The sequence below is a fragment of the Symphalangus syndactylus genome, chromosome 20 (genome assembly GCF_028878055.3).
Source record: "Symphalangus syndactylus isolate Jambi chromosome 20, NHGRI_mSymSyn1-v2.1_pri, whole genome shotgun sequence".
NCBI classification, from domain to species: Eukaryota; Metazoa; Chordata; class Mammalia; order Primates; family Hylobatidae; genus Symphalangus; species Symphalangus syndactylus.
Genome location: NC_072442.2, coordinates 66,439,275 through 66,460,314, shown reverse-complemented (window position 1 = coordinate 66,460,314; position 21,040 = coordinate 66,439,275). Strand labels below are relative to the sequence as shown.

General features: G+C 51.4%; 2 protein-coding genes across 5 annotated transcripts in view; both read right to left on the bottom strand.

Annotated features, from left to right (window-relative positions):
- The window catches only part of SGSM2 (small G protein signaling modulator 2), a 44,380-nt gene extending 23,840 nt beyond the window's left edge, over positions 1 to 20,540 (bottom strand). For all 3 annotated transcript variants that reach the window (XM_055258409.2, XM_055258412.2, XM_055258413.2), the window contains exons 1-2: positions 20,301 to 20,540; positions 13,741 to 13,816 (exon numbers count right to left, since the gene is read on the bottom strand). In XM_055258409.2, the coding sequence (XP_055114384.1) occupies positions 13,741 to 13,816; positions 20,301 to 20,357 (133 nt within the window). In that variant the 5' untranslated portion in view covers positions 20,358 to 20,540. The remainder of the gene's footprint in view (positions 1 to 13,740; positions 13,817 to 20,300) is intronic.
- On the bottom strand, positions 14,935 to 15,690 carry LOC129470552 (tubulin-specific chaperone A-like). 2 transcript variants are annotated; one of them, XM_063629769.1, is made up of 2 exons: positions 15,288 to 15,540; positions 14,935 to 15,206 (listed from the first exon to the last, which is right to left on the bottom strand). In XM_063629769.1, exons 1-2 carry the CDS (start codon positions 15,444 to 15,446, stop codon positions 15,120 to 15,122), a joined length of 246 nt encoding a protein of 81 aa, XP_063485839.1. In that variant the 5' UTR covers positions 15,447 to 15,540; the 3' UTR covers positions 14,935 to 15,119. The 2 variants fall into 2 exon arrangements, with proteins under 2 accessions (XP_063485839.1, XP_055114424.1); XM_055258449.2 differs by having other exon boundaries at positions 14,935 to 15,690.
- Positions 20,541 to 21,040: the final 500 nt, after the last annotated feature.

The window sequence follows — 21,040 nt, the reverse complement described above, 5'->3', positions numbered from 1 at the left end:
CAACTCTGAGTGGGCATGAGCATAACTGCCTTTAACTCCAGCACACTGTTGGACGCCCCTACAAAGGTCTGGAGCCATCTTCCCAGGGAAAGGCCAGGAACTACACACCCAGACTAGCCCTGGGGCTCCCTTCATCAGCCCCTGATGTGACCCCAAAGCCATCAAGTTATGCAGCTTAACAAATGCTACATGCAGCTGGAGACCACAAATGCTGATGGAATCCTATGGGCGCCCCAACCCTTACACCCCGATCTCACCATTCTAAGATATGGGGCCCCTGTTCCCAACCCTTACACCCCGATTCCACCATTCCAAGAGGCCCAATTTAGAGTAGAGGAGACACCAGGAAGACAGAGATGGAAGGAATGTGGGGAGCTGCTGAATCCATTCATATATTGCTGGTGGGCAGGCGAGATGCTGCAACCCATATAGACGCAATATGGCACTCTCCATTAATGTTACAAATAACCTCTGATCCAGTAACCCCTCTTCTGAGAATCCGTCCTACAGATATAACTGCATGATTATTTAGTTATAACAGCAAAAGACTGGAAGCCATCCACATGCCCATCAACAGGGGACAGGTTAAGCAAATATGGTACATCTCTAGCAGAATATCATGCAACTCTGAGAAAGAATGAATATGCTCTCTAGGAATGAATAATGGAAAGCTCGCCAACAGCAAGATGCAGAATGGTATAATTGCATGACACCTTTCAATTACAAAAAGGGAGGTGTGAACAAAGACTACAATCTTTTTTATCAGTATAAAAAACTTGGCTGGGTGCGATGGCTCACGCCTGTAATCCCAGCACTTTGGGAGGCCAAGGCAGGTGGATCACAAGGTCAGGAGATGGAGACCATCCTGGGTAACATAGTGAAACCCCGTCTCTACTTAAAAAAAAAAAAACTCTAGGCCGGGTGCAGTGGCTCACATCTATAATCCCAACACTTTGGGAGGCCAAGGTGGGAAGATCACTTGAGCCAAGAAGTTTGAGACCAGCCTAGGCAACATAGGGAGACCCCATCTCTACAAAAATTTTAAAAATTAGCTGGGTGTGGTGACATGAGCCTGTATCCTAGCTACTGAAGAGGCGGAGGTGGGAGGATTGCTTGAGCCCAGCACACGGAGGTTGCAGTGAGCTGAGATTGCACCACTGCACTCCAGCCTGGGTGACAGAATGAAACCCTGTCTCAAAAAACAAAAAACCAACCAAACAAAAAACCAACAAAAGGAAACCTCTAGAGGGATGCGTGAGAAACAAAAGTGGTCACCTGTGTGGGACTTGTACACAGACAGGAAGTGGGTGAATAAGAGCAGAGAAAAGAGTGAGACTTTTCACTGCACACTTTTTTTTTTTTTTTTTTTTTTTTTAAAGACAGAGTCTCGCTCTGTCACCCAGGCTGGAGTGCAGCGGGCACGATCTCTGCTCACTGTAACCTCTGCCTCCCAGGCTCAAGTGATCCTCCTACCTCAGCCTGCCGAGTAGCTGGGACTGCAGGCGTGCACTACCATGCCTGGCTAATTTTTAAAAATTTTTAGTAGAGACAGGGTTTCACCATGTTGCCCAGGCTGGTCTCGAACTCCTGAGCTCAAGCAATCTGCCCGTCTCAGCCTTCCAAGGTGCTGGGATTACAGGTGTGAGCCACTGCGCCCGGCCCCACTGTATCCTTTTTATATGGTTTTGATTTTTGAACCAGTTAAATATATTACGAACGCAAAATTAATTATAATAATTGAGTGGGTGACCAGTACTAGGGTTCCCATCATGAGATGATGCCACAGTCTCTCCAATCTAGGTGTGAATCAGAATTCACAAAACCCAGGAAGGCTGGGTCGCCCGTGGGCATCCCGTTTCACCTCCTCCCTCAACAAACAGGATCTGCGGAATCGTTTGGTTTCCCACCACTAGGGGGCGCATGTGGGCTCTGTTTAGGGCAGCAGCAGCAGGTGACCTGAGCGGGGCAGGGATTAGAGAAACGATCCAGCGGGCTGAGACAAGCTAAGGTGTCTCAGGAGCTCACGTTAATGAACTATAGCTCGGCTGCTAGAAAATGCAGCAGTGGGCCGGGCGCGGTGGCTCACGCCTGTAATCCCAGCACTTTGGGAGGCTGAGGCGGGCGGATCACGAGGTCAGGAGTTCCAGACCATCCTGGCTAACATGGTGAAACCCCGTCTCTACTAAAAATACAAAAAATTAGCTGGGCATGGTGGCGGGCGCCTGTAGTCCCAGCTACTGGGGAGGCTGAGGCAGGAGAATGGTGTGAACCCAGGAGGCGGAGCTTTCAGTGAGCCCAGATCACGCCATTGCACTCCAGCCTGGGCGACAGAGCGAGACTCCGTCTCAAAAAAAAAAAAAAGAAAATGCAGCAGTGGTTGGTAGGGTCATCAGTCAGCCCAGGGAGCCTCAGAAGCAGGGCTGGGTCTCTGCACCTGCATTCTGCCTTGGCTCTCATGTGCATATATATCTACGTTGAAAGCTGCACTCAGCAGCCTGGACAAGCCCAGCCTGGTAACAGTGGGAACCACCGAGTGGCCTTCAGAGGACTAGCCTAGTTTGCTTGAGGTACAGGGAGAGAGTTAGCACAACTCGACATGAAACTGGGCCCGAGATGCTGGGCCCGGAGTTGGGAATGGGAGGACAGCAAGTTGGCAGGTGTGGCTTGCTCCCCACCTCTGGCCCGCTTTCACCTTTTACTACCAGCTGCCATCTGCACGACAGGGGAGTTCAGCCACCGTTGCCACACAGAACCCAAGCGAGGAAGTGCAGGCAGGGCAGCCAGCCTCAGGTGGTCCATTCTGGACCTGGGGCTTTGGGAGACACTAATTAGAGCAGAATTCAAAAGCCGAATGCCTGCCTGGGGGGCCGGTGGTTCAGGCCCCTGGATGGTGGAATCAAGAATGCTGGAGAGGAGCAGCCTTCCTGGAGATAAAGGAATGGGTGGGAGGACCTGCCTCTTTCAAGTAACAACTGAAGGAGAAAAAGCATCAAGTATCTTTACTCCAACTGCCTGTGGAAGGAGCCAGTGTTTCATCTGCCGCAGACGAGGTGAGAGGAGCGAAGAGCCATCACCAAGCGTGACCTGCCCCCTCTTCCCCGCTTCTCTCCCTGGCTATTTCCACCCAGGGATTTGTAGTGGCCGCCTTTACTCAGATGAGCATTTCTGCGGTAACTAGGGTGCATTTTCTCTCAGCCTGCACTGGTGATACTGGTTGTTTGCTTCAACTTTGGAAGGCATTCAGCCCTGCTCAACCCCCAAAGCAAGAAAGCAACATTCGCAACCGGACTCTGATTGGAAGGATAAAGAACTGTCCTGAGTTTCTGGAACCTAGAACCAAGGAGGGGGAAATGAAATCCATGCTACACATCCCATTGTCCTTGTCCTGCTGGAGATGCAAGACAGGGTCTGCATGCACAGTGCTCATGGCGGCTACTCAGGGAACCAGGCCAGGGCCAGACTCTCATGCGGTGGACACTGATGTGGGCACACTCAGCTGGCTGGGTAAGGAAGCCACAGTCTCCCGGAGTGTCTCTGGACACCATGAGCCCACCGTTCAATGACCAGAGCTTCGTCTGCACGAGGGCCAACTCCTCAATGCCGCCGCCCCTCTAGTCTCCACTTCTGGGTAGGCCTCCCAGGCAGACCAATCCCTGGGCAGCACAGAGTCTGGAGCAACACAGAGGTGGCTTCAAACACTAGCTCCTCTCCTTTTTTTTTTTTTTTTTGAGACTGAGTCTCGCTCTATTGCCCAGGTTGGAGTGCAGTGGCGCGATCTTGGCTTACTGCAATCTCTGCCTCCCAGGTTCAAGCAATTCTCCTGCCTCACCCTCCCAAGTAGCTGGGATTACAGGCACCCACCATCACGGCCGGCTAATTTTTGTATTTTTAGTAGAGAGGGGGTTTTACCATGTTGGCCAGGCTGGTCTCGAACTCCTGACCTCAAGTGATCCACCCGCCTCAGCCTCCCAAAGTGCTGGGATTACAGGCGTGAGCCACCGCGCCCAGCCCACTGGCTCCTCTCCTTACTGGCTGTTTGACTTTGGGCAAGTCACTAAACCTCTCTGAACTTCTGCTGTAATTAGGGAGAAAATCAGGGTCCACCTCAATGGATGCCGGGTGATGAAAAGTAACAGCATATCCCAAGGTGCGAAAGGCTTCTCGGCCCCTGCCTAGCACACCAAAGGGGACTGATGAATGCAGATGCCTTCCCTCCCTGCACCCCATGCCCAGTCCCTGCCTTCATCTCATTCCTAGGGATGGTCTAGTTGGACTCGTCTCTGAGGTCACCGTCCACCTGCACCGTTTCTTTTTTTTTTTTTTTTTTGAGACGGAGTCTCGCTCTGTCGTCCAGGCTGGCGTGTAGTGGTGCGATCTCTGCTCACTGCAAGCTCTGCCTCCTGGGTTCACACCATTCTCCTGCCTCAGCCTCCCAAGTAGCTGGGACTACAGGCACCCGCCACCACACCTGGCTAATTTTTTGTATTTTTAGTAGAGACGGGGTTTCACCATGTTAGCCAGGATGGTCTCGATCTCCTGACTTCGTGATTCGCCTGCCTCGGCCTCCCAAAGTGCTGGGATTACAGGCGTGAGCCACCGCGCCCGGCATGCACCGTTTCTTATGTCTTGTTTTTTTTTTTTTTTTTTTTTTTTTGAGACAGAGTCTCGCTCTGTCGCCCAGGCTGGAGTACAGTGGTGCGGTCTTGGCTCACTGCAACCTCCACCACCTGGGTTCAAGTGATTCTCCTGCCTCAGCCTCCCCATTAGTTGGAATTATAGATGTGCACCACCACACCTGGCACATTTTTGTATTTTTTGTAGAGACGGTGTTTCACCATGTTGGCCAGGCTGGTCTAGAACTCCTGACCTCAGGTGATCCACCTGCCTTGGCCTCTCAAAGTGCTGAGATTACAGGCGTGAGCCACCGCACCCCACCTCCCTTGCACCTTTTCGAAGACGCTACTCCAGCAAACTTCTCTTCTCTTTTTTATGCCTGCAGTTTTTCCCTATTAGATACTTCCCATGTGAATATAAACATTCTAGGCCAGACACGGTGGCTCACACCTGTAATCCCAGCACTTTGGGAGACTGAGGCAGGTGGATCACCTGAGGTCAGGAGTTTGAGACCAGTCTGGGCATCATGGTGAAACCGCGTCTCTACTAAAAATACAAAAATTAGGCCGGGCGCGGTGGCTCACGCCTGTAATCCCAGCACTTTGGGAGGCCGAGGCGGGCGGATCACGAGGTCAGGAGATCGAGACCACGGTGAAACCCCGTCTCTACTAAAAATACAAAAAATTAGCCGGGCATGGTGGCGGGCGCCTGTAGTCCCAGCTACTCGGAGAGGCTGAGGCAGGAGAATGGCGTGAACCTGGGGGGCGGAGCTTGCAGTGAGCCGAGATTGCGCCACTGCACTCCAGCCTGGGTGACAGAGAGAGACTCCGTCTCAAAAAAAAAACAAAAACAAAAAAAACAAAAAACATGTACTTATACCTTTATTGCACTGACGAAATTAATAACAATTCCTTTATATTATCACATTTCCTTACTGAGTTCCTGATGTTCAAATTTCTGATTCTCCAGATGCTCCAAACTTCCAGAAACATAGATTCCCAGATGGAATCCTGGGGAAGGCTCGAGGAGGCTTTATAGGAAAGGTTGTAAGGTCACTTTTTTTTTTTAGACCAAGTCTCGCTCTGTCGCCCAGGCTGGGGTGCAGTGGCACAATCTCGGCTCACTGAAACCTCTGTTCTCAGGTTCAAGTGATTCTCCTGCCTCAGCCTCCCAAAGAGCTGGGATTACAGGCGTGCACCACCACGCCCAGCTAATTTTTGTATTTTTAGTAGAGACGGGGCTTCGCCATTTTGGCCAGGCTGGTCTCGAACTCCTGACCTCAGGTGATCCACCCGGCTGAGCCTCCCAAAGTGCTGGGATTGCAGGCGTGAGCCACTGTGCCTGGCCTATGCTCACTTTCAAAAACAAAGCAGATATGGGGTGGGGTGGTGGCTCACGCCTGTAATCCCAGCACTTTGGGAGGCTCAGCCGGGTGGATCACCTGAGGTCAGGAGTTTGAGACCAGCCTGGTCAACATGGCGAAACCCCATCTCTACAAAAATACAAAAAAGTAGCTGAGTGTGGTGGCGCATAGATCTGTAGGACCAGCTACTCAGGAGGCTGAGGTGAGACGATCGCCTGAACCCAGAAGGTCGAGGCTGAGTGAGCTATGATCACACCACTGCACTCCAGCCTGGGAGACAGAGTGAGACTCCAACTCAAACAAAACGAAACAAAACAAAACAAAAACCAAAGTAGAATGGGATTCAGCACCTACTGCATACCCAGATCCACGCTGTGTGCGTTGCCTGCGTTGTTCTTCTATTCCTTACATCTGCCTTCTGGGGTAGGCTCAGAGATGAGTAACCACGGCTACACACTTCGTGGCACAGCCAGGACGTGAACCCAGGTCTGTGTGACCCCAAAGTCTCAGCTATGAACACCCCCCCCATATGCCCTCCACGATGCTCCAAGATAGAGTGAGGGGAGTCAGCTCCTTCAGAGCTCCCTCCTTCCTCTTAGATCATTTCTGGATGGAAGGCACAAGTTAGATAGCAAGAGAATGAGCTGTTCATTCCCTGTGGGTGGGAAGGAGGAGGAACCTGCTCCTCCTTTTTGTGGCGATGGGGTCTTTTTTGCCCAGGCTGGTCTCGAACTCCTGCAAGGGATCCTCCCGCCTCAGCCTCCAGGAATCCCTTTTACTGAAAAGAGACAGGATGAAGACTGCCTGGAGTCCAAATCTCAGAATGTGCTGAAATATCGCTGGCTGCAATATCCCAGGGCAGAGGCAAGCCTTCCCTAGTACCGGCCTTTCTCCCAGCTTATTAGCATCTCCTTGCCATTCCCTGAAGGAGCTCACTGCAGGGCAGATCTTCCTGGCTAATGAAAGCTGCCTAGCAACAGGGAGCTGGTTAATAAAGCCTGATGTTATTCCCAGCTCCACGGACTCCACCCTTCTCGAATTACAGCTCATCCTCAGTCTGAAGCAACCCTCATGTTGACCCACTTGCACACAGGAGGGCAGGGAATCTGATGACTGAGGACGAAGGCTGGTGTCTGCCCCAATCCCTGGGGGGTGGGGAGGCTGAGGTCCTAGGAGATATGATTGGCCTGAGAACCTGCTCTGCCTGGCCAGAAGCCTCTCTGTGAGCCTCTGAAACCTGCTCTACCAGCCAAAGGTTAAAATGCAAACTCAGTGCCCAATCGGAATAGGGTAAATAAAACACTACGGACCTCGGGCGGAGGTATGCACCTGTAATCCCAGTTACTTGGGAGGCTGAGGCAGGAGCATACCTGGAGCCCAGGAGTTTGAGACCAATCTGGGCAACATAGCAAGACCTCATCTGAAAAAAAAAAAAAAAAAAAAAAAAAAGAAAAAGAAAAAAGTAGTAAAGAAAAAAAAGAAAAGAAATACCGTGGAGGCAGATACTCCTAGATCTGAGCCAGAGAGGAGAGCAGGCCCAGAGACATGATGGGTTGGTGCCTACATTACCCCAGATCCCTGATGGCAATAGAATAACTGTGCCCTAAGTACATGCATGACTACTTCAGAGGCAGAGTTCAAGAGTGAAACGTAGGAGAATTTGCTGTTTAACCCTGACCTTGAGTGCTCTGCCCACAAATGCACGTTGAAAGCACCTTCCCCTGGCCGGGCTCGGTGGCTCACGCCTGTAATCCCAGCACTTTGGGAGGCCGAGGTGGGCGGATCACGAGGTCAGGAGATTGAGACCATCCTGGCTAATGGTGAAACTCCGTCTCTACTAAAAATACAAAAACAAAATTAGCCACGTGTGGTGGCGGGCGCCTGTAGCCCCAGCTACTACTAAGTACTAAGGAGGCTGAGGGGGGATAATGGCGTGAACCTGGGAGGCGGAGCTTCTAGTGAGCCAAGATGGGGCCACTGCACTCCAGCCTGGGCGACAGAATGAGAATCCGTCTCGAAAAAAAAAAAAAAAAAAACAAAAGCACCTTCCCCTGCAGGGGAGGGGGCGACAGGAGATACCAGCCTATACTTTAATTCAACAGTAAGTCTTTATATTAAAATGAAAAAAAATCCAAAAACCATATTATAGAGAAAAATGTAAACTTGACGTGATGTTTTAAGATAAAAAGGATAAAAGGATATATCAAAGACCTCTCCCCAACAGTGGTAGTTTTTGGGTTTTGTTTAAAAAAAAAAAAAAAAATGAGGCCAGGTGTGATGGCTCACACCTGTAATCCCAGCACTTTGGGAGGCCAAGGTGGGCAGATCACCTGAGGTCAGGAGTTCGAGACCAGCCTGGCCAACACGGTGAAACCCCCGTCTCCACTAAAAATACAAAAATTAGCTGGGTGTGGTGGCAGGCGCCCGTAATGCCAGCTACTCAGGAGGCTGAGGCAGGAAAATTGCTTGAACCCGAGAGGTGGGGGTTGCAGTGAGCTGAGATAGCTCCACAGAACTCCAGCCTGGGCAGCAGAGTGAGACTCCATCTCTAAATAAATAAATAAATAAATAAATAAATAAATAAACAAACTAGGCGGGGTCTCTCTCTCTCTCTGTTGCCCAAGCTGGAGTGCAGTGATGCAATCATAGCTCACTGCAGCCTCAACCTCCCGGGCTCAAGCAATCCTCCACCTCAGCCTCTGGAGTAGCTGGGACTACAGGTGTGCACCACCATGCCCAGCAAGTTACTTATTTTTTTTGCAGAAATTGTGTCTTGTAATATTGCCCAGGCTGGTCTCAAGCTTCTGGTCTCAACGGATCCTCCCGCCTCAGCCTCCCAGAGCACTGGGATTACAGGTGTGAGTCACCATGCCTGGCCCCATAGTGGTAGTTTTGAGCCCATTCTCCAAGCGCCACCCTCCACTGGCACGGAGGTGGCAGTTACATAGGTTCTGATCCTCGGGCCTGGGAACAGCACACAGAGAACCCCACGCAGCCCCCCCGCCGCTGCCGGCCTGGTTTGCCAGCGAAAACTTCCACACAAGGGAAGTTTCTACTCGCAGGGGCCTACTGCATACCCAGCTTCTGGACAGACAGGTTTAAGAACAACCACAGCAAACACTCAACAAAGCAATTTTCTAGCCAGTCCTAGGAGTCTCGGCCCTCCCCTTGGGTAACAGGAATGGGTATCTGGCTGCAAACTTTCCCGGGTTTGCCCATGGTCAGGTCTTGACCCAGTGATTCTTCAGGAAGGCTCTCCAGGAAGGCTCTGTGTTTTCTGTTTAAATGACGCATTCTAAGAAGTTCAGAAAAGCTCGTATTGCCTAGGCCTGGCTCTCCTCAGTCATCCCCAACCCTCCTCTGCCAAGAACCATGGGTCGGTGTGGAGTCGAGGGGCCCAGTACACAAGGGTCCCTTGAAACTAGGGACTGTGGTGTCGCTGGGCTGGTAATTCAGTCTCCACAGACTTCACTCTGCTCTTGACCTCTCAGCATGTTCTCTATATTCCCATTTCTCCCACAACAAAGTTGAATTCCGGACGTGGCTAGGGCAGTAGCAAGGCATGGTTTAAGTCTGGATCAACTTCAGAATAAAAATGCATTTCAGAGCATTTTTCCAGGGACTGAGGGAGACTGGCACATCAGAATCTCCAAAAAGGCAGAGAGGGGTGGTGTTTTTGATCCATACCTTGCTAGTCTTCCCTCCCCGTCCCCCGCAAGAGTCTCTCGTGATTCCACTATGCAATGCAAGGAAGCTGCTTTGCAGGCAGAGGAAAAAGGTTGATTATCAATGCTTTCAACGAGCCTCAGTTCCAGCCCAAATTGGGATTTATCTCACCACTGAGGACCAATTTTGACAAAGCATGAGGATTCCTCTGTCCGTGGGCCCTGAGATACCCTGGCCTGACTCAGCCCGATACTGTTGGAACCTCTCCTGCTCCTGTTCTCCATGACTGTATGGAACCCAAAACAGAGGCTGCATGCCGGCGGAGGCTGGCAGATGTCTTTTGTGTGGCCCACACAATTTTTTTCTAAATGGGAATTAGCTGTCAGTATTTAAAAAGTAGGAAATTTCTTTCTTTTTTTTTCTTTTCTTTTTTTTTTTTTTGTTTGAGACGGAGTCTTGTTCTGTTGCCCGGGCTGGAGTGCAGTGGCGTGATCTCAGCTCACTGCAACCTCCACCTCCCAGGTTCAGGCCATTCTCCTGCCTCAGCCTCCCAAGTAGCTGGGGCTACAGACGCCTGCCACCACGCCCGGCTAATTTTTTGTATTTTTAGTAGAGACAGGGTTTCACTGCGTTAGCCAGGATGGTCTCGATCTCCTGACCTTGTGATCCGCCCGCCTCGGCCTCCCAAAGTGCTGGGATTACAGGTGTGAGCCACCGCACCCAGCCATTTTTTTTTTTTTTTGAGACGGAATTTCGCTCGTTGCTCAAGCTGGAGATCTTGGCTCATTGCAACCTCCACCTCCTGGGTTGAAGCGATTCTCCTGCCTCAGCCTCCCGAGTAGCTGGGATTACAGGTATGCGCCACCACGCCCGGCTAATTTTTCTTATTTTTAGTAGAGACGGGGTTTTGCCATGTTGGCCAGGCTGATCTTGAACTCCTGACCTTAAGTGATCTACCCGCCTCAGCCTCCCAAAGTGCTGGGACAGATGTGAGCCACCCCGGCCAAAAATAGGAAATTTCATATAAAAACCCAGACTTCTGGCTTCAAGTAAGATGAAAATAAAACAGAGGCCATGAGAAGCCTGGGCCCAAATTCCTGCATGAGCCAAAATAACGGCTGCCCGTCTTCACACAGCGCAAGTGACGGCCGGGTCGCCTCAGTCTCCGCCGCTGCCTCACATCCCGCTAGCTTCCCCTGTAGTCATTTTTTGTCTGGCCCTGTAAGCACTGAATTTCGTAGTGGTGGCACTAAGGCACCTCCTGAGGACTGACAGCACGGGGCTCCTCTTGCTCCTGGGCAGTTTAGAAGCCTGGAGACTCAAGGGCCTTGTTCTATTCCAGCTACTGAAACTGACTGAAAGGAGAAAAACCATTCCTTTGGAGTACGATATCCCTGCCTCCTGGAAAGAGCCCTCAAAGTGGGCTCTCAAAGTGGGGTCACCAGACCTACTAGAATCAGAAACTCCAGGGTTGGGACCCAGAAATCTGTGTTTTACCAAGCCCTTCAGGTGACTCTGATGCATGCTAAAATGTGAGAATTACTATCCTGGGAAACTAAAAATATGCAGATTCTTGACCCCTGAACATCCTGATTTAGCAGGTCTGCAAGTGGGGCCAAAGAGGATTTCAAAAGCTTCCAAGTTGATTTGGACTTGCAGCCAGATTTCAGAGCTACTAAACCTGAGGACTCATCTTTTCCCGGCCCCAGGCCAGGGTCCTCGGCCCTAGACCCACCTCCCATCATCCTTCAGTCACTCACTCACCACATAAAGCAATGATGTGGCTGCTGTCTTCATGCACAAACTTCAGGCAGAAGACAAAAGGGAAAGCCCTACTACTCTCCAGGGGCTCGTGGACTGACTGGAGGACAGCTGACAGCTTCTTCTCACGCTAATGGCCTGAATGTGAGACGTCCACAGCCTCCTCCTGCCTCATGCCCCTTCTCCCTCCTTCTCCCAGGGCCACCCACACACGGTGCCCATGCACAAGCTGTCTGCACCGTTTTATTCTGTTTTCTCTAGTGTGTGTGCTTTGATGAAACCCAGCACCAAGCCACGCATAACTGGGCTGCCAGCACAGCCCTTCTGGTGACAACAGACACTGGTGAATGTCAAGAGAACATAGCACAGGAGGAAAGGAAGAGAATTCTAATACTTTTTTTTTTTTTTGAGACGGAGTCTCACTCTGTCACCCAGGCTGGAGTGCAGCGGTGCGATCTCGGCTCACTGCAAGCTCCACCTCCCAGGATCCCACCATTCTCTTGCCTCAGCCTCCCGAGTAGCTGGGACTACAGGCACCCACCACCATGCTCAGCTAATTTTTTGTATTTTTAGTAGAGACGGGGTTTCACCATGTTAGCCAGGATGGTCTCAGTCTCCTGACCTCATGATCCGCCTGCCTCGGCCTCCCAAAGTGCTGGGATTACAGGCGCTTGCCACCACGCCCTGCTAATTTTTATATTTTTAGTAGAGATGGGGTTTCACCAAGTTGGCCAGGCTGGTCTCGAACTCCTGACCTCAGGTGATCCGCCTGCCTTGCCTCCCAGAGTGCTGGGATTACAGGCGTGAGCCACTGTGCCCGGCGAGAATTCTAATACTCTTCAAAGCTGCTTATCATAACACTGGCATGGTTTTTTTCCCAGAGCATAGGTTCTGCTGAGAAAAACTGAGGTCAGGCTGTGTCTTGTAAACCTGGGAATCATTATTCCATCATCTCAAAGAACTGGGAAAACCTTCCCAAATGGACATGGTGTGAACTCAAGTCCTACAAACCTACCTTCAGCCTCAACAGCCAAAGGAGGAGAGACGAACATTCTTTGAGTGCTTACAATGCTACGAACAAATGAACATTTACACACATCATCTCAATCCCCACGAAAATTCCTTGAGGTGGGAATCATCAGCCTGTTTTTAGAGGAGCAAACTGAGGGTGAGAGAAGTTAAGAAACTTGTCCAAGATGACTTAAAAGGCAGGATGCCAGGATTCAAACCCCAGTCTGTCACTCAGACTCTGCTCAGAGGCTGCCTCTCCCTGACTGCCCTCCCACATCTGTTTTTTCTTCCTAGCTCTTATCACGTGCTAAGTTATTGGATGACATATTTACGTGTGCATTTGTTTCCTGTCTGTCTCCCCAACAGAACGTAAGCTCCTGCAGCAGAGACTCTGTCCATCTTGTCACTGCCATTTCCTTGTACGGTGAACAGTGTTTGGCACCTGGTGAGCCCTTGGCGGGGATCTGCTGCTGGATGAGGGGAAGGGCAGCTCTATCTGCTGCGCCTCACTGCCGTCCAAAAGCATCCCTTCCCGTATCTGTTCTTTCATTCTTTTCCCTCCGCAAACCCCAACACCAATCTCAGAGGCCAAGGAATACAACACAGAGAAGGTGAATGTTTCCCTGTCCCTTCAGATGGGGGGTTGAGAAGAAGCTCAAATTCCTAGAAACCCAAGAAGAGTCCGTGTGTAGGGATAGGCTTGCTCCTACAAAGCAAAAGTCTTCATGCTGAGGAGGCAGAAATAGTTTATAAGGGACTCTCTCCTTTCTGGGGCTGGAAGGCTTGGCCACCCCTGCTAGCCCATGCTCAGGCTCTTTTACATCCAGTCAAGTGCTTGGGGTTAGGAGGATGGAGCAACATGGGTGGGATGAAACAGAAAGGGAAAGTGGCACAGAGCATCCAAAAAGCACAAACCCCTCCCCGAAGTCAAAATCAAAATCCGTCAGAGCACTGGTTCCTGAACTCAAATGACCTAGGGCAGCAGCTCTCAAAGTGGGGTCCCCAGACCTACTAGAATCAGAAACTCCAGGGTTGGGACCCAGAAATCTGTGTTTTACCAAGCCCTTCAGGTGACTCTGATGCATGCTAAAATGTGAGAATTACTATCCTGGGAAACTAAAAATATGCAGATTCTTGATCCCTGAACATCCTGATTTAGCAGATCTGCAAATGGGGCCAAAGAGGATTTCAAAAGCTTCCAAGTTGATTTGGACTTGCAGCCAGATTTCAGAGCTACTAAACCTGAGGACTCATCTTTTCCCGGCCCCAGGCCAGGGTCCTCGGCTCTAGACCCACCTCCCATCATCCTTCAGTCATTCACTCACCACATAAAGCAATGATGTGGCTGCTGTCTTCATGCACAAACTTCCTGGTGACAGCCTCCTCCATGATTTGCTTCACCTGCGGACACATGGACAGCATCACTGCTTTTATTATTATTTTTCCTTACCAAAGACCTCTGGGCAAATAAATAGTTTGGTTCCGCCCTTCTGGTCTGAAGGGCACTTTCAGACACTTGCAGAGATGACAGGGATGAAAGGTGTGGGGAAGCAAAGTTTCTTCAGCACAGTCTGATTCGAGTCTTTTGGAGAGGAAACCAGGGAAAGAGATGCCAAAAACCCATCAAACAATCAGTGCATGTTCCAGCCCAGGTGGAAGTGCCCTGCCTTGGAGAACAGGAATAGGATGCTGTTTGCTCATCTGTTCTCAGCTGACGAAGGGCTTCTGGGCAGACATACTGTCCTTTAGAGACAAACCATCTCGGTACAGCCTGCAGATAAACAACCTGCCCCTCCTCCTTTTCTCCCTATTCTCCGAAGTTAGGGGTAGATCTCATACCTCAGGGACACCCTCTACATGCTCAAAAGCCCAGCCTTCTTTCAATCTAGGGTCTAAAACTTTGATGTTTGGGGTTCCCACCTGGATGTAAAAGTTCCCAAATATCTTGTAAGGTAAACAGTTATTTCTTTTGTTTTTGAGACGGAGTCTCGCTCTGTTGCCCAGGCTGGAGTGCAGTGGCGCGATCTCAGCTCACTGCAGCCGCTGCCTCCCGGGTTCAAGCGATTCTCCTGCCTCAGCCTCCCGAGTAGCTGGGACAACAGGTGCATGCCACCACGCCCTGCTAATCTGTGTATTTTTAGTAAAGATGGGGTTTCACCATATTGGTCAGGCTAGTCTCGAACTCCTGACCTGAGGTGATCCACCCGCCTCGGCCTCCCAAAGTGCTGGGATTACAGGCGTGAGCCACTGTGCCCCGTCGGTCATTTCTTTCTTTAAGAAAGCACTTAAAAAGAAACCTTTTTAATTGATGTGCAGTAAACATATAAAAGAACTTATATCACAATTACACAGCGTGGTGAATTTTCACAAACTGAACACTCCTGGGAAATCAGCAACTAGAGCAAGAAACAGAACATGTGACCAACACCCTCGCCTCATCACCTTCCCTTCTAGTCACTATGTCCCTAAGGGTACCCATTCTCCTGATTCCAACACGACAGTTTTGTGGGTTTTTATACTTTTTTTTTTTTTTTAGATGAACTCATTTATTTGACATATTAAATTAGACAAAGAAATATATATGTAACCAGATAAAAACAATCACATTCTCATACTACTTGAACACACAGCAGTGGTTAAAAATAATGGATTGTAAAATGGACCCCAGGATTTAATGCAAAAACCACCCCATACGAGAAAAGTTTCAGGCTTCTAACTTCACTGAATCCAGTACTAAACGTGCTTCTTTATATTCCTCAGCTTCTTCCAAGTCTTTTTCACTTTCTAATATCTGCTGAAGATCCAAATATGCGGCTTCCAACCTGCGCTGGCAATCTGGGATCATCATCCGGGATTCTTGTAGGATCTCTGCCTGCTTTTTAATGTCATAATTTTCACCATCTTCAGCTCTCATTTTTTCAATCTTTTCTTCTTGTTGTTTTGCCTCTTTTTCATACATCACTTTTTCTTTGACCAACCGCTTCACCACGCCGGTCTTCATCTTGATCTGTCTCACGCGAGGATCGGCCATGGTCCCTCGAGCGCCGCGAGAAGGAGGGGCGGAGAGCCGGGATAACCATGGAGGGCGACGCACAGAGGCGGTGGCTAGTTCACTTTTTGTTTTTTTTTTGAGATGGAGTCTCGCTCTGTCGCCCAGGCTGGAGTGCAGTGGCGCGATCTCGGCTCACTGCAAGCTCCGCCTCCCGGGTTCACGCCATTCTCCTGCGTCAGCCTCCAGAGTAGCCGGGATTACAGGCGCCCGCCACCACGCCCGGCTAATTTTTTTTTTGTATTTTTAGTGGAGACAGGGTTTCTCCATGTTGGCCAGGCTGGTCTTGAACTCCTGACCTCAGGTGATCCACCCGTGTTGGCCTCCCAAAGTGCTGGGATTACAAGTGTGAGCCACCACACCCGGCCTGGGTTTTTATACTTCTTATAAGTGGAATCACTCAGTGTGTAGTGTTTTGTGACTAGTTTGTTTTGCTCACCTGTGTCATTCTGAAATTTGTTCATGTTGTGTATAGTTGTACATTGTTCATTCTCCGTGCATGTTGTGTACAGTTGTAGATTGTTCACTCTCCGTGGTGTGAACGTACAAACAACTGGCGTTGGGTGGTTTCCAGTTCGGGGCTGTTATGAATATTGCTGCTATGAACATTGACGACATGTCTTCTGGTGAACGAATGTTTTGGATTTATGTTTCCAGGCAAGGAATGTCTGATGCACACACTTTGCTTTATTAGATATTGCCAAATTGTTCTCCAAAGTTGGTTATACCAGTTTACACTCCCATGTATGAGCTTCTGGTGGTTCCCAACATTTAACCCAAACTCTGTTGATGTCCTGGGGGAACCTACTAGCAGGCAGTCCTAGTACTGGAGATTATAGAGATTACCTAGTGTAGAATGTTACACATAAAGTGAGCCTTGGGTAGAGCTAGTCTTCCCCATTCTTTAGACAGGAATGTAATGTTCTGATGCTCTCCAGGTTCCCAAGACCCTTAGTCAAGACTGTATAGTTTGGAGGGTGGTAGAACCTCAAAAGCCTGGGGAGGTGGGAATGAGGACCTGGAGGCCCCTCCCTGCTGGAAACTGCTAATGGTTAGTGCTTGGGTAAAAGGGGATCAGATCAATTAATGCACTCTAAGCTGTTAAAAGCTCCCTAGACGGCTGGGCATGGTGGCTCACGCCTGTAATCCCAACACTTTGGGAGGATCACCTGAGGACCAGGCTGACCAAAATGGTGAAACCCCATCTCTACTAAAAATACAAAAATTAGCCAAGCATCGTGGTGGGTGCCTGTAATCCCAGCTACTCAAGAGGCTGAGGCAGAAGAATCACTTGAACCCGGGAGGCAGAGGTTGCAGTGAGCTGAGATCGCACCACTGCACTCCAGCCTGGGCAACAAGAGTGAAACTCTGTCTCAAAAAACAAACAAACAAACAAACAAAAAAACTTCCTAGATTACCTCCCAAGGATGTTAGCATTCAACAGAGGATAATGTCACAGCTAAAGACCTAGAGGCATCTGAAGCAGGCTGATGGGGCAGATTTTTGGGTTAGGACGATCTGCAGATACCCCTAGAATTATACCAGTGGTCCTTTGTGAAAGCCCAGCCTGGTCTACCAATATTCCTGTTGTTTCTCCTTGCAGAAGGGACAGGATGTATCTGTAGAAATTAAACACTGGGCCGGGCGCTAGGTGGCTCACGCCTATAATCCCAGCACTTTGGGAGGCCGAGGCGGGCAGATCACGAGGTCAGGAGATCGAGACTATCCTGGCTAACATGGTGAAACCCTGTCTCTACTAAAAACACAAAAAAATTGCCGGGCGTGGTGGTGGGCGCCTGTAGTCCCAGCTACTCAGAAGGCTGAGGCAGGAGAAAGGCATGAACCTGGGAGGCGGAGCTTGCAGTGAGCTGAGATGGCACCATTGCACTCCAGGCTGGGCAACAGAGCGAGACTCTGTCTCAAAAAAAAAAAAAAAAAAAAATCAAACACTGAAGGAGGAAAGGAGAAACATGAGTTCAGAGCAGGTCAACTTTTGTCAGGAGTGATACGTAGCTATGGCATATTCTGACATTTCTCACATTTTCTTAGGAATCACTTTTGGAGCACTACAGTCCAGTTTCTAAGCACTGGTGGAAAAAGTCATCATCCTCTTAAAAAATATTTCCTGGCTGGTTGCAGTGGCTCATGCCTGTAATCCCAGCACCTTGAGAAGCCAAGGCGAGGTCAGGAGATCGAGACTATCCTGGCCAACATGGTGAAACCCCATCTCTACTAAAATACAAAAAATTAGCTGGGTGTGGTGGCATGTGCCTGTAGTCCCAGCTACTTGGGAGGCTGAGGCAGGGGAATCTCTTGAACCCAGGAGGTGGAGGTTGCAGTGAGCTGAGATCGCACCACTGCACTCCAGCCTGGCAACAGAGCAAGACTCCGTCTCCAAAAAAAAATAATAATAAGTATTTCCCATTATCTGTGACTAACCTCCAAAATTGAATCATACCTATAATCCCAGCATATCCACCTCTAGTGTGGATACAGGTACTTTTCTATTTTGTTTACACTGTTCAAGTATCTGTCACTAGACTGCCTCCTTTCGGAGGAGAATCAAGATTTCTCTTTTCATTGGGGAGAGCAGAATTGGGCTTAAATGCTGACTTGATACACCCCTGGCCTAAGAAACCCTTTTTTGGCCTCTTCACAGCAAAGACTTAATGAAGCTTCTCCTACAAGCTGGAAAGCTGATGGCTTCAACTACATCTTTACCAAGGGGAGGCATGGGAACAAACATTAGGGCACAGTAGCCAGGCCATGGCTAACGCATGAGAACCATCTAGAGCTTTCCAGGATTTTTTTTGTTGTTGTTGTTGAGACGCTGTCTTGCTCTGTTGCCCAAGCTGGAGTGCAGTGGCGCGATCTGGGCTCACTGCAAGCTCTGCCTTTCGGGTTCACGCCATTCTCCTGCCTCTGCCTCCTGAGTAGCTGGGACTACATTCGCCTGCCACCACGCCTGGCTAATTTTTTGTAGAGAGAGGTTTCACCTTGTTAGCCAGGATGGTCTCAATCTCCTGACCTCGTGATCCACCCGCCTCAGCCTCCCAAAGTGCTGGGATTACAGGTGTGAGCCACCATGCCCAGCTTTTTTTTTTTTTTTTTTAGGCAGAGACTTCCTCTGTCACCCAGGCTAGAGTGCAGTGGTTCCATCTTGGCTCACTGCAACCACAACTCCTGGGTTCAAGCGATTCTCCTGCCTCAGCCTTCCGAGTAGCTGGGATTACAGGTGCCCAACACTGTGCCCAACTAATTTTTGTATTTTTTTTTTTTTTCAGTAGAGATGGGATTTCACCATCTTGGCCAGCTGGTCTGGAACTCTTGACATCATGATCTACCTGCCTCAGCCTCCCAGAGTGCTGGGATTACAGGCGTGAGCCACCACACCTGTCTGCTTTCCAGGATGTTATGAGAGCCCAGACTCTTCCCCAACCCTGAAACTCTAATTAGGGCTCAGCTAAAGTAAATTTTTTTTTTTTTTTGAGACAGAGTCTCACTCTGTCGCCCAGGCTGGAGTGCAGTGGCACAATCTTGGCTCACTGCAACCTCCACCTCCCAGGTTCCAGCGATTCTCCTGCCCCAGTCTCCCGGGTAGCTGGGATTACAGGCACGCGCCACCACCCCGGCTTATTTTGGTATTTTTAGTAGAGATGGGGTTTCACTATATTGGCCAGGCTGGTCTCAAACTCCTGAGCTCAGGTGATGCACCCGCCTAGGCCTCCCAACGTGATGGGATTACAGGCGTGAGGTAAACTTATATATAAGGTAGGCAGCATAGAGAGGATGAAATCTAGACTCAGAGAAGTAACTCACTCAAGGTCACACAGAACTAGGTCCAGACTATTCCAAAATGTATGCTTTCCAAACACCAGGCCTCGAAGTCTCCAAAATCAGCACATTTATTTACCAAACCGTCACGCAGTGCCTACAGTGTGCCAGGCACTGGATACAAGGCAGTGGACCAAACAGAGGGTCTCCTGCCCTGGTGGAGTTTACCTACCAGGCAGACAACAGCCACGGAGGCAGGCAGGGGAAGGAGGCCCAATGCATTCTAAGCTGCGCTGCGGGTTGGAGCTCTCCAGCTCTCGTATGGGAGTGAGTCATTCATATGGGCACTGCCCCCCACCCGAAATGGAAATGGGCTTTTGGGCAGGGTCAAGGTAAACGGAGTTAGTAGAGGGAAGGACTGCTTCTCTTTCTGAAGTAGGGGGGCTTCCCTCAAAAGGGAAAACTTCCGAGTGTTAAAAACCATTCCAAACAAGCCCCTGGTCCCTGGGTAAAGAGGTGGGCGTGGAGGGAGAAACTGAGGTGTGCGGCGAACCCCTCCAGCAGCGAGCACTCCGTAGCTGGAGGCACAGCGGAGGGGGCAGCGTCGGACAACAGGGAGCTCAGCCCGCACGACACCCACTTAGGACTTGGGGAAGCTCGGCCCGCACGACACCCACCTGCGCCGCGGGAGCCCGAGCAAGGCCCCGCCCCCTCCCCCAGCGGCGCGGGCACTGAATGGGCAGCTCCCGATCCAGCCATCCCCGCCATCCCCGCCACCCCTCCCCCGGCCTCGGGCTCCCAGCGCCGCTGCCGTCACAGGGCGGGGAGCTGCGGGGCTGCGAAGCAAACAAGCCCGGAGCGCCGGCCGGGTCCCCGGGGCAGAGGGGCGCTGCCCTCCCCCATCCGAGAAACGGGAGGGAGGCGCAGCCCGTCCAGGACCTGCCCCGCCCGGCCCAGGTTCGGCCCGGGTGCCCGCGCCGGCGGGTGGGCGCGGACCTGTCTTGCCCTCTGGGCCGCGCGGGCCAGGGCGCGAGCCCCCCGGGGTCCTTGCTTCGACTTTACCTCCTTCTTCACGTTCCACAGCAGTTTCTCTTTGACTGCGTCCCCTGCGCTGCCCATGGTGTGGCAGGAGGCGGCGCCGAGCGGCCCTTGGAGCCCCCGCGCCCTCGCCGCCTCCGCGCCTCTCGGCTCAGCGCCCCACGCGCAAGGCGGCGCCCCCGCCCGCCGCGCTCCCGGCCCGCCGCCGCCGCCGCAGCCACTGCCCGGTGCTCGGCTCCGCAGCCATCTTCCGAGCCCCGCACAGACGTCAGGCGGCAGGCCCGGCCCCTTCCCACAGCCGGAGGGGGGTTGCGCACAGCGACGGGGGATCGGGGCGGGGAGAGGCCGTGCGCGCCTAGGGGCGGCAGACCCGGGCGCGCGCCACGGGGGTCGCTGTCATGGCAACGCACCCGCTCCCGCATGGAGGGCGGGAAGCCTCATTGTGAGCGCTGGCCCTGGAGCCCGCGGCCCCGCGGCTGAGAGCGAGCCCCGGTCCCGCTGAAGGTGCCCTGACTTCTCCCTCCTCCCTCTCCCGACGGGACGGAAAGGGCCGGGGCTCGGGCACGGGCTCCCCTGCGATCCGAGCCTGCCCACGGCGAAGCCGGTGCAGCCTGGCCCCGTGACCCCTCTGAATCCCCGTCCGGCCGTCGCCGTGCAGTTGTCAAGTTTCTGGGAAGATTAGTGGGAGCGCAGCCGCCCGAGCCCGACGGCCGGAGGGTCGCGGCCAGTCCCCCTCACCGGGTCGCCACGTCCCACAGGGTCCT